This window comes from Penicillium crustosum, assembly GCF_028827405.1.
Source record: "Penicillium crustosum strain IBT 35664 chromosome Unknown utg000001l_segment0_segment0, whole genome shotgun sequence".
NCBI classification, from domain to species: domain Eukaryota; kingdom Fungi; phylum Ascomycota; class Eurotiomycetes; order Eurotiales; family Aspergillaceae; genus Penicillium; species Penicillium crustosum.
In genome coordinates this window covers 5,192,510-5,204,432 of record NW_026623122.1, presented here as the reverse complement: position 1 = coordinate 5,204,432, position 11,923 = coordinate 5,192,510, and the positions used below count along the sequence as shown (strand labels likewise).

General features: G+C 48.1%; 4 protein-coding genes across 4 annotated transcripts, besides 2 other annotated features; 1 reads left to right on the top strand and 3 right to left on the bottom strand.

The window, feature by feature from the left end:
* On the bottom strand, positions 1-1,723 carry N7487_001941 (uncharacterized protein; the record flags this gene model as incomplete). Its single annotated transcript, XM_056869688.1, has 2 exons — positions 1-250; positions 312-1,723. 2 exons carry the CDS (start codon positions 1,721-1,723, stop codon positions 1-3), a joined length of 1,662 nt encoding a protein of 553 aa, XP_056734472.1.
* A 271-nt stretch (positions 1,724-1,994) lies between these two features.
* Positions 1,995-2,043: a sequence feature (Protein overlapping with rRNA (N7487_001940, KAJ5418390.1) was converted to a misc_feature.).
* A 201-nt stretch (positions 2,044-2,244) lies between these two features.
* Positions 2,245-2,504: a sequence feature (Protein overlapping with rRNA (N7487_001940, KAJ5418390.1) was converted to a misc_feature.).
* Positions 2,505-5,524: 3,020 nt separating this feature from the next.
* N7487_001939 (uncharacterized protein) lies at positions 5,525-6,239 on the top strand (the record flags this gene model as incomplete). Its single annotated transcript, XM_056869687.1, has 4 exons — positions 5,525-5,695; positions 5,767-5,877; positions 5,945-6,070; positions 6,120-6,239. 4 exons carry the CDS (start codon positions 5,525-5,527, stop codon positions 6,237-6,239), a joined length of 528 nt encoding a protein of 175 aa, XP_056734471.1.
* A 406-nt stretch (positions 6,240-6,645) lies between these two features.
* Positions 6,646-8,480, bottom strand: N7487_001938 (amino acid permease; the record flags this gene model as incomplete). The annotated part of the gene is made up of 5 exons (XM_056869686.1): positions 6,646-7,540; positions 7,604-7,752; positions 7,807-7,848; positions 7,903-8,104; positions 8,158-8,480. The coding sequence occupies 5 exons, from the start codon at positions 8,478-8,480 to the stop codon at positions 6,646-6,648; spliced, it is 1,611 nt and encodes a 536-aa protein (XP_056734470.1).
* A 651-nt stretch (positions 8,481-9,131) lies between these two features.
* On the bottom strand, positions 9,132-11,561 carry dbp4 (RNA-dependent ATPase HCA4; the record flags this gene model as incomplete). Its single annotated transcript, XM_056869685.1, has 1 exon — positions 9,132-11,561. One exon carries the CDS (start codon positions 11,559-11,561, stop codon positions 9,132-9,134), a length of 2,430 nt encoding a protein of 809 aa, XP_056734469.1.
* Between the last annotated feature and the right edge of the window lie 362 nt (positions 11,562-11,923).

Here is an 11,923-nt window from a genome sequence, read left to right as displayed (position 1 = left end):
CTAATCCTCCTTACTCTTCTTCCAATCCCGGTGCTGGACAATGGTAAGCGTGACAACAAGAAAACCAAAGGCCCGCATCTCTTCAGCGGAATAAATGCTGAAAGGTCCCAGTAGCCGCATTGTTAGATATGCGTTACTATCGAAGGGATTCCTGGAGCGCGTGCCTTTAAGCAAGTACTCGATATACTCTTCATGCAGCTCAGCGACAACGAAGTATATCTGCGTCGCGTATTGCGCTAACATCACCCATCTATAGACAACTGATTAGCGATGTTCTTGGGCATTGGTATAGTGATCATGATCAACCCTACCTTCTGATGGGTGAATCGAGTACTTGAACTCTTGGTCCCTTTGATCCTTGAATACCGAGCGTGGTAGTGATCCACGCCAGCATTTCAAGTCCCTGTTGCATCAGGACTTCCTTTACCGAACTCGCTGACAGATGCATAGCCTTGACTTCAAGTAAGACCTGCATTTTCCCATCGGGATCTACGAGACCACCGTCGACAATTGCTGTGTATGCAGCCTCACCGACATGTAAGTTGAGATGATGCTGGATACTGTCCCACTTTAACTCGGTCGGCAGTAATAAGCAGATTGTGTAAAGCAAATTGACGAAGCTCATGTTGATTTTCGCTTCATGCGTTCGCCTCTTGGCTTCGGAATTGCCAAACGGCTGCTTTACTCCAATGGAAGTCACCAGCGCCGTGAAACCTCCAGTGTTGTCCGTTTCCCTACTCTCTAGAGTCAGGTTTTGCAACCTCCTTGTGATCCGCTCCAGGTTTTCCGCGGTAAAGGGGGTTGTAGTGCCGCTCGTCATGCGCTGGCTGGGGGAGGCGTTTGGAGTGCCGCTCGTCATGAGCTGGCCGGGGGAAGACATGTTGGTGAGTCTTCTGCCCTTTTTGGCAATCGGGGAGGGTGGTCTGTCTCCAAGCAACTCAACACAAGCTCCTTCTATTCGCAACTGCTGATCTCGAATACTCGAGAATGCTCCAATGAGAATGGGGTTTTCAGGCTTTGCGATCGGGTATTTGGCGATGTGATCGATATACCGACTCCAATCTCCATAACCGGAGAGATACTCCTGAGCCGTCGCTTTTGCCCAATTAGGGAGGTCCAGAGCCTCGCAGACCGCAGTATTCATGTATGCCAGGTCTTCAACCTGGGAATGCTTCCAGAGGATCCTGGTGGTGAGGAAATGGCCGTACTGGCTCCCGATTTTCGAAGCCGAATTCCAGCCCGACAGCTCTCGTAATGGAACTTTCAGCGGTTGCTCCCAAAGGGGCAGGCTACGACCATGCGGTTTGCTGGGGATCGGCTTAGTAATTGCTCCCCTGGCTGCTTCTCTCTCCCATTCATAGGGTTTGGCAGGTACTCCCAACTCCATCTCATCCTCCCTGGGCTTGGGCGGTCGCAGAGCATGGGACGACGGACGACGCTTGCGACCAGTGGACTGATCAATACTGGGCGTGGATGTCGGGTCTGTTGGTGGGTGTTTCAATGAACCGCCCGTCATGGACTGGTTCTGAGGGAGATCAGAGGAAACCCGAGGCACGTAGGTTGGGTCTGTTAGTGGGTGTTTCGATGAACCGCCCGTCATGGGCTGGCTCTGAGAGAGATCAGAGGAAACACGAGATAGGTAGGTTGGGTCTTTTGGTGGGTGTTTCGATGAACCGCCCGTCATGGGCTGGTTCTGAGGGAGATCAGAGGAAGCACGAGACATTACGAGACAGCACGAGACAGGTATGTTGTTGGGGGCTCAATCGAGATCATGAAGTGTGGCGGAAGGAAGAAGAAAGGAAGAGGAAGAAGGTAAACAAAGTAAAAGGTGAGGAAGGCTCCATCACTAATCAGGCAGGTGCTCAAATGCGGCAGTAACTGACTACCTAGGTACCTGCCATTATAGGAGAGGGTCTGACTGGTACGAATCATAGTAGAAATCCCTTATCCTCGCCCTGTCTCGCCTCTGCCACCTCGGTCTCCAGAATTCACAGCTATATCGCACTCATCCTAGAATGCCGCTGGTGAGACGCAAAAAAGGAACTAAAACGTAAAAACATTCTGTTGACATGCATGGGGTGTCTTTGTCTCTTTGTGTAGACTGAGCCTTTGCTAGTTTGCCATTTCTTTGTTAGTACAGGCTTCATATACAGCCTTCCTCCCATAGATTCACTATCACCTCTCTTCTTCCCGATTTTCCCATGCCAGCATTCACTAGTAGTTCTCCAGTATCGTAGCACATACAACAGTGAGGATTCGCTGGTGGTCATCCACCCAACTATTAACTCACCGGTGTGGCTCAAGTACGGCTGAGCGGACGGGAAGCCCTGTTTTCCACACCCTATGCTCGTATGTGTTAGATTAACTGTGGAAAAGAAAGATAGTGTGCTAGGGATCCAGATCGATTGGTTGTTAGGGTAAGAATTAGGATGGGAATCACTGAGAATCACCTCCGTCGCGATTCCGGCTGTCTCCCTTCTGACTCCACGGGTTTCAACGACCATCGATGGAGCTCCAGCGGACAGTACATATCGTAAGAGCCCACGTCAGGACGGCCTGTTCATTGTCAGCAATGCCGACAATTGCGATAATCGCGACAATCGCGACTATTACTGCAACCACACCAGCCAGACCAACCGGACCAACCGGAATGGCCTTTGCGATATCATAATACGCTAGATCCCCAGGAGCTCTTGGTCAGGGAAACTGCACAACTTTGAAACTCAGATCCGACATACGGCGATTTAGGATATTTCTAGCGCCAGCAAATTAACATGTTACACGTAGCGATTTTGCAGTACAGTGGTACCACGTACCAAATCACTATTGTTGGAGAATCACGTGACCGATCACATGCATGTCACATGTATGGCACGTGACTCCGTTTTCCCCAGGACTTCCAGATAGCCAGTCGAGGGAGCTTCTCTCTCTCTCCTTCTCTCCTCTCCAGAGTCCATAGTGCAGAATTCATTTACATTTATTCCTATATAGCCTTCTTCTTCGCTGACAGGTTATGAGGCCCTTGCTCGAAGACTCCGAGCACCCAGATCAGTTTTTCACTGCATTTGTGGGGGCCTGCATCGGCCCGTCCCGCAGCAGCCCACTTCATCCAGATCGGATCAACTGATTCGCATTTCATCAAGTTCCATCAGCGTGACTTTTGAAGAACATCGCTGACAGTCATTCTCATTCTCCAGTGTTCTCACATCGTCATCGTACGACAGTTGAAAACTCTGCCTGCGACCGAAATCGGACCGCATAAACAAATAGTCCCCGAGACTTGACGTGATTCGACTCTCGATACATACAGCTAGACCTGGCACTCACCCGCCCCGCGGGTCCAAGATTAGGAACCTCCACCCGCACCTCAGAGGGTCAGGGTCCAACCTTACCGACCGGAAGTCTACACTAGATTGATTAAGCTCTGCTCACTAGTTGTTCTATAACTCAAGACAAAAGACGAAACGCGGAAAAGCGGACTAATATAGAGACATACGCTACCTCTATCTCTAGTCCGCATGACCTATTCCTTATCCTTCTACCTCGTCCTCTATGCCAATCGATCATGAAGTCAATTGGTTCGGTCATAAGGCGCCTTGGTTATATGGATCAAGACGGCGTAGATCTCTAGAATCGACTATATAATAGATTAGTGTACTAGATGTTTCCGCGCGGATAACGGCGTCGCCTTACGACGTTATAGATCTGAACGCCGTGAATATTATAGTCATCGTAAAAAAAAACTATCCCTAAGTTAATCGCTAGGCAAGTCATGAATCGCGGCCGAGAAATCCGATCCCTATCATCTTCGGTTCTAAATTAACGCGAGCGCTATTAGGCAAGGTCGATATAGCTCTCACACAGTATATCAGTATAAAAGCAGATTTATAGCCCCGCTGTATAGGGACGATTTCTTAGAAGAATATAGGGCGACTGCGCCTGCTTACGCAGAAGTTAACTATAAACCGGCCGATTGATATCTAAAACGGTGAGCCTACTGTATCGCGTAATAAGGGAAAAGGCGGTCTTATCTTGAGCGTACCGGTCGGAGCTAAGGAAGATAGGGCTAGACGAGGGCGGGCAACAGATTAGATTACATTCGCACGATCGCAGAATAGCCGATGAGTCACATCGAGGGATAAGGGGGTAGCGGAGCTTAGGAGCTCGGTGATCTAGATCAATAGCATAAATGCCTCACCTATAGAGCACGGATAAAGACGAAGAGAAAGGAAAAGCGGGCGGGCGAAAAACACCGAAAAGTTGAAGGGGCTATGGGAGGGATTATATAGAACCACGCACGGGAACGCATACAGACAAAGAGCGCTAAACCAAAGGGGTCAAGACTAAACCTAAGAAGGTAATTTGCAGTCCCCCTCCGATATGGTGTAGTGGCTAACATCGCCGTCTCTCACACGGCAGCCGGGGGTTCGATTCCCCCTATCGGAGTTTTCTTTTTGTCCTTTTTTTTCATTTTTCCTCGTTGCTCTAATGGTATATACTCTCAGTAACTACTCCATTCTATCTCGAAGTGTAGTTGATGTTCTGTCTGCCGTCTTTTCATGAGGTCAGGAGTCAAGGAAGATGTTACGGAAAACTTGCCATGAAAATCGGTATCACGTAGGAATGGCCGAGCCCCATGATTGTAAAGGTGCGTTACCCCAGGGATCCCACGATTAACAACTTCCAGTTTACACCATATCCATTGCTTGGTCTACAATAAAATTGCCACATCATTTACGCGCAAGTGGCATCAGCGCGAATGCCATCTGAAATCCATAGATCGGTGACATAAGCTACAGCAGAACGAAGGATTGCTTTCATGGTTAGCGTTGCAGTGGTATGAAGCAGATGGCTGATACAAAGGTGAGGCCTGTAGAAACCATATGGGAGATAGCTTATGCTCTAGGGTCATTCGATGTAAATTTGCGGGGTGGGATTGACAGAAAATAAATGTGAAGTAATAGTATCGGAGGAATAGGGCCAAATAAATGAACCCCTATGGTTCCGAGTCCTACGTTACAGATTGTGGAGGCGAGTATATATATTTTTATTGGGTAACTTGGTCTTGGGTGTGCAACTCCTGATGTAGAAGATTCACATCCACCCAGAATTTCCGAAATGCCAGTCACTTTAAAAGATGGTCGAGAAACCTCCCAGTGCATACACCCTGAGATTGAAATAATAACAAGAATATTCGTTTCTTCGGCTTAAATCTGACATCGGGATCAACCGTGAACAATCAACCATCGAGCTAAGCAGAATTAGGAAACACCGTTCAGATGTTTACTTCATATATACGAGATAGACCTAAATGACGACAAAAGAGCCATGGAAGTGCATTTTCCTTTAACCAGGAAACGCCCACTTTATAAAAATCGCCGATTCTCTGTGTTGAGGAATGGCTTTTTATAAAAAGCCACTACAGTGCAAACCCTTTCGACTTTCACCCAACCTTCCATACTATCGGTCTGAAAAACAAAAAATCTCTAACACTTGATATATTTAACCCATTATCTAAGTAACCATGAAGGTCTTTGTGACAGTCTCCGCCGTTTTGGCCTTCGTCAGTCTCTCAATTTGCCAGAACACATGCACCGCAGACGATGTTCTCAACTCACTAACTGCAGTTGAGCATTATGCAGACAAGATGCAGTCAGTAACCGATTCTTCAAGTGATAATATTGATCCTTCAGCAGTGAGTTTTAGTCTACATTTAAACCCATATCCTCTATACAAGCGCTCCGAACTAACTAGCCTCCGACCCAGCCCATCTTCAAGAAATTCGAAAGCCAAACCAACCATTTCAACGAGGATTTGCAATGCACTTTTAACACGACCCCGGCAGAGCAGACTGCTATTTGTAGTGCTTATGAAAAGGTTAGTTGAACTCTGACCTTCTATGTGGGCCATCCGCTTAACATATATTCTCTTTCTACACATTTAGTTCGCGACGTCCCAGCTGGGTTACTACCATGTGGTCGATGGACGCGCTTTCTACGAGAAAAATGGACACGGCGATAATGCTGTCAAGATGCATGGGTATATTTTGCAGTCGCAGCACGCTTTGGAGGTAATAAATAAATAAATATTTCTCGGTTATGCTCTAACAAGCAATACAGAACTACACAACTCAAGTCAAAGCAGCAGCTGCATCGTGTGTGGACCGCATTGAAAAAGCTTATACACCGCTGGGTACGCAGCTTCAAGAGTTGCTAGAGGCTTACCCCAGAACCGCTTAGTCGAGCAGATGAGCTGCCATACCTAGCCTAAGAAGGGAAAGAAACGAGATTTGAGATTTAATGAGTTAATGTTTCAGAATGTCTTCGCTAGTCGCAAATGTTGAACTCTCTGCCAGCTTAGTCAGATTATTTGGAGGAATAGTTTAGTAGTTTCCTTGGTCGAAAGTTTTTACTTCATTGTGGCCTCACTGTGAATACAAGAGCTTGGAGATTAAGCGTCGAATGCAGCTCCATACTCTGTAACCCACGATTATAACTAGCGCCCAGATGATATCTAACGTTACCGCTAAATAACAAACAAAGCAAGACATAATATGCCACGAGAAAAAGAGTAAATATATATTGGGTATGGTAATAGGTAGTAATGGAACAGGAGGTATCATAAGAAAACAAAGAAATGGCAAAACTAGAAGAACAACCACTGCCCAAACCGTTGAGCTTTACCCCAAGCACCCGCCTTCTTCTCCGTAACCAGACCCTCAGCCCCATCCTCTTGAGAAGGATCATAACGATCCGTCCTCAAATCCATATTAGACTTCCTCACAAAGCTAGTTCTCTTAATTAACTTCCAAGCCAGGAACATGAAAATCATGACGGGGATTTCAATATAAAATGAGACAAAATCGACCCTCTTGAAGTGCGGACTGAAGCACTTCCAACCTTGAACAAGAACAAGAACAATATTAAGTCCAACAGCAAATATCGGACCATATGGATAAGTCCAATTCTTGAAGGGAAGAAGATGCTCAATACCCTGAGCCCGGATCGCTGAGCGGAATCGCAGAGAAGCAAGACCGATACAAATCCACGAGAGCTGGTTTGAGACACCGACGATATTCTGCAGCCAAGACCACAACTGTCCAGCGCCGATATAGCTGGCACCGAAGCAGAGACCGCTAATCACGGATGTTGCAAGGACGGCCACCCACGGAACATGAAAACGGTTGAGATGACCAAAGAATTTGGGCGCATACCCATCGACTGCAAGAGTGAATAGAAGCCGAGATCCGGCAAAGAGGGCATGGTTCGCAGCTGAAATGACGGAAGTCATGATGACGGCGTTGATGAAACTGCCAGCAACTGCGGAACCGGCTTGCTGAAAGACGATTGTGAAGGGGCTGGTCTTTGTGTCACCATCTGAGAGACCGGGGTAGTCATATGGTACATTGAGGCCCACAATGAGAATTGAGAGAAGGTAGAAAAGAAGAATACGCCAGAAGACGTTGCGGACGACTTTTGGCATTGTTTTCGCAGGGCTTTTGGTTTCACCAGCTGTGATGGCAATGGATTCGGTGCCGCCGCTGTTTTATTGTTAGAATGAAGCTCATTTAGCAAAAAAGAAATGATGAGATGGGGTTACATACTATGCGAAAGATGCTGTGACGAATACTGATGCAAAGCCACCGATTCCACCAACGAAGGGTGCGTCGCCTTTGTGCCAATATTTTCCGCCGATGTACTCGTGGTCTGTATTTCCACCGCAGTTCACGGCAATACCAAGGATGATGAAGATCTAGAAAGCGAATTAGCTAGGCATACGGATGTTTTATTAAGGGATGGCACTCACAATGATGGTAACAACTTTGAGTAAACTCAACCAGTACTCAACCTAGATAAGAACGGTCAGATCAAGTGCAATAGAGTGGAAGTCATCTACACATACCTCACCATAAACCTTCACAGATAAGACGTTCAATGCAATGACAACAACCAAAAATATTAGACTGATTGCCCAACCGGGGAAATTATCCGTCCAATACTGCAACAAAAGCTGCAAAGCAATGATATCCGATGCAGTAGAAACAGCATCATTAAACCAATAATTCCAAGTCAATGCGAATCCAAGCGCATCATCCACGAAACGACTATAAAACAAGTCAGCAACCATCCGGTCAAAACAAACTCAAGGAATACTCACCCAGCATAGGTACAGAAAGATCCAGCAACTGGCATAAAAGCCGCCATCTCACCAAGACACAACATAGTGATAAAGACGATACCACCACAGATAGCGTATGCAATAAGCGTTGAAGCAGGCCCACCCTTAGCGAGTGACGATCCCGTTCCGAGGAACAAACCGGTGCCGATAGTACCACCAATCGCGATCATCTGCACCTGACGTCCAGACAAGCGGCGAGCCAGCTTGTCTGCGTTGACAAATGGGTTTGTCTGGTAATCATCGCCTGTTGTGCCTGGAGCCTTGGAGGACTCTGCTCCTGGCTGTTTCTCGATATCGGCCATGATGTGGAGATTGAGATGGATACGAAAGTATCCTCTAACTTTGTGTTAGTACAATATATTATAGATACATATATAAAAAAAAAAAAACGGCCGAATCATGCAATATCACCACTCACCTGTCCTTGGTACGTTGTATGTACTGAGATGTTCCAGCCCTAAGTCGCGTGACCCACACTTGGTAACTAACTAGTCGCACCAAATTATATTTGAAACATGGACCCTGAACAATCAAAATAAAGAGATAGCATAGATACAAAGAAGGAAAAAAAAGCCCACCAGAAGACTTTTATTCCTCGATGGCGTGATTGAAGCCATCGATGAGTGGACGGGGGCCGAACCGTGCGAATGCTACGTTATGTGTCAAGGAAATATCCGCTCCCCACATGCCAATTTCCAAGGTTGGGGTTGGAGTGCCGATTTTATAGTTTGATAGGCGCACATGTGGTTTAGACACATGGCTTGTAGAGCTTATTTAGACATCTATGTTCTATCCCATATGTGCTAAATGCTATATGTGCTATACATGTTTAAAATTATCGCTTTCATATTCACTATGCTTTTAAACCTCGCCGAGAAAGAGATTTTTTTTAGTTGGAAAATATACGCCATAAAAGACCTCACAAACCCATGAAACAATCCATGAAATGTACATTAACCAAGCAACCCACTGGCCAAAGCCTCCAGATCTCCCAGAGTCTCGATAGGCTTGACAGAAGGCTGGCTCTTCTTGCTCTTGGGCTTGTCGTCGTCGCTGTCTGGCTCGGCAAAAGAAACACGCTGCTTCTTGCTGGGTCGGGGCTCCTCGCGCTCGGAAGCAGAGTCTGAGTCGGAGCCAGGGATCTCGAAAGGCACATGGGGGAGATGCGAGAGACCGCCTTCCTCCTCCGACATATCGGCCTCGGCCTCGGCACGCTCGCGCGCCTTGCGCTTCTCCTTCTTCTCGCGGCGCTTCTCGCGCATAACCTCCTTGTCCTCGATATCGGCCTGGCGCGTGCGCTCTGTCTCCTCCTCGAGGAACTTCTCGCGCTGGGCGTTGGCGTCGCCGCGGGCCTTGAACGCGTCTTCGTCTTCCATTTCGTACACCTCGTGGGCATTGCCCTCGTCGTCGTAGACCAATTTTGTACCCTTGCCCTTGAACTTGAGGAGCTTCTTCTTCGACTTGAGCAGCTTCTCGCGTCGCTTCGAGTCGATGAGTAGTGGGTCCTGGCCGTCCAAGTGCACCATCTTGACGCCCTTGGCGTCTTTGGTCTTTGACTCGGCATCGGAATCCTCCGAGTCGGAAGAATCGCTGTCCTCGCCGAGCTCTGCGTCGCCTGCGGCGAAGCGGCGCTTGACTGAGAGGAAGTCGGCATCCTCGTCGGCCTCGTCGTCGATCGCTGCACCGGCATCCTTGGGGGCGTCGGTAGCCACCATCGTGCCATCGTCGTTGATGAGCTTCGAGTAGTGCTCCGCCAGCACGCCCTGGTTGCGTCGCTCGAACATACGGTCGTACCGTGTCCGCACCTCCTTCTCATCCTTCTTCTTCTTCTCTGTTTCTGAGTCGTCATCACCGGACATCTGTGCCATTCTCCAGGATTCGTTCTTCCGCTCCTTCGCATCGTCACCCTTGATGAACTTAATACGCGGAGCACCGGGAAGACCCAGACTGGCAGCATACTCTTCCAAGGGAAGTTCCTTGATCTTAAAGGTCTCCTTGTCCTTTTGCACGTAGATCGACTTAACGTAAGAGATGAAAGCTTTCTGGCCCAGATACTTCAGCTCCGGATCCTTGAAACACATATTTTGCAGCTGATTCTTCACACTCTGCTGCTTGTTCGATTTGATGTTGATCTTCTCAATGGGTACCTTCTTGTGCTCAAGCTGCTTAAGGAATCCCTTCTCCTCGCTAGGGTCCAAGAATAGCACGGCACGACCGACACGCTCGTAACGGGCCGTCCGTCCGACACGATGAATGTAGGTATCGGCGTCTTCGGGGCAGTCCATCTGAATAACCCAATCAACAGCGGGGAAATCCAGACCACGAGCAACAACATCAGTAGCGAAAAGAACAGCGTGCTGGGCTTGAGAGAACTTCGTGGTGATATCCAGTCGTCCTCCTTGTTTCTGTCGCCCGTGCAGATGGAGCAAAGAAATACCAGGCTGCAATTGTCTTAGTGATTCGAATACGTAGCGAACTTGCTTGCCCGATGACAAGAAGACCACTGTCTTAGATTTGAGGTTGCTGCGAATGAAACTCCAAAGGGTATCAAGTTTCTGCGGGAGTGGAGTAACGGTGTAGTGTTGTTGGAGAGTTGAGGGAGTGGCGGAGGCGGCTGCTTCGTGGACTGAGACATATTCGGGGTCCTGCAGACTCAAACGAGCCAAATCACCGACCTTCTTGGTCTGTGTGGCACTAAATAACATAGTCTGGCGCTGTTTGGGGAGATGGTCGAGGATAGCATCCACGGTCTTCTGGAAACCCATGTCCATGATACGATCGGCTTCGTCCAGCACCAGCATCTGCAAGTTATTTGTCTCAAACATAGCCGTCTGATCCAAATGTTGCAACATGCGACCGGGTGTGCAAACCAGGATGTTCATACGCCCCAGACGATCTTGTTCCTCGCGCAGACTCTTTCCGCCGATAATCAATCCAGCAGAGAAATTGTGATATCTTCCGATCTTGCGAAGCACCTCAAAGATTTGAATCGCCAGTTCACGTGTAGGCGAAAGAACTAGTGCGCCGAGGCCGTCCAACTCGGTCCACTTCTTGCGATAGAGATTCTCGAGAATGGGTACTAGAAAGGCGAGGGTCTTTCCGCTACCAGTTTTGGCGGCACCGAGAATATCGCGCCCCTTGAATGCATGGTTGATAGCACGCGATTGAATGTCGGTAAGGGTTTTGAAATGAGAGGCTGAAAGACCCTTGGCTGTTGGTTCGGAGAGTGGGAGATCGGAGAAGTTTTTGACGGGAGCTTTGAGATCGAGGTCCTCGACCTGTTTGACGAGGGTAGCTAAGCTATCCTCACCACGCTTTCTTTTCAAGACCCGCCCTGTGTCCTGGTGAGTCTTTGACTTCCCTTTAACTGCTCGCGGCGCCATGATGTGGTTTGAGTTGAATCTTGAAAGTTAGCGGGCGGTGAAAACATCTTTTTTTTCTTCTTGGGACGAAAAACGAAGGCGGTAGGTAAAGCGGTGAGGAACAAACAGGTGCATATGAGATCTATACTATAGATCCTTTGATGTCTTGAGCTTATTGGTGGTCCCGTCTAGTATGGAATATCTGATATTCTTTTGGGCTCACTACATGTGTTCCAGCAAAGCCTCATCAATGACAGACATAAGCGGACGACTACTGTTATGTGTTCCTAACTGCAACCTTAACCTCGGAGGCCCTGCGCGCGATTTCGCGCTGACTCAGCGGCTGATAAGCCCGCGGTCTTATCTTATTTGAGGTCTCAATC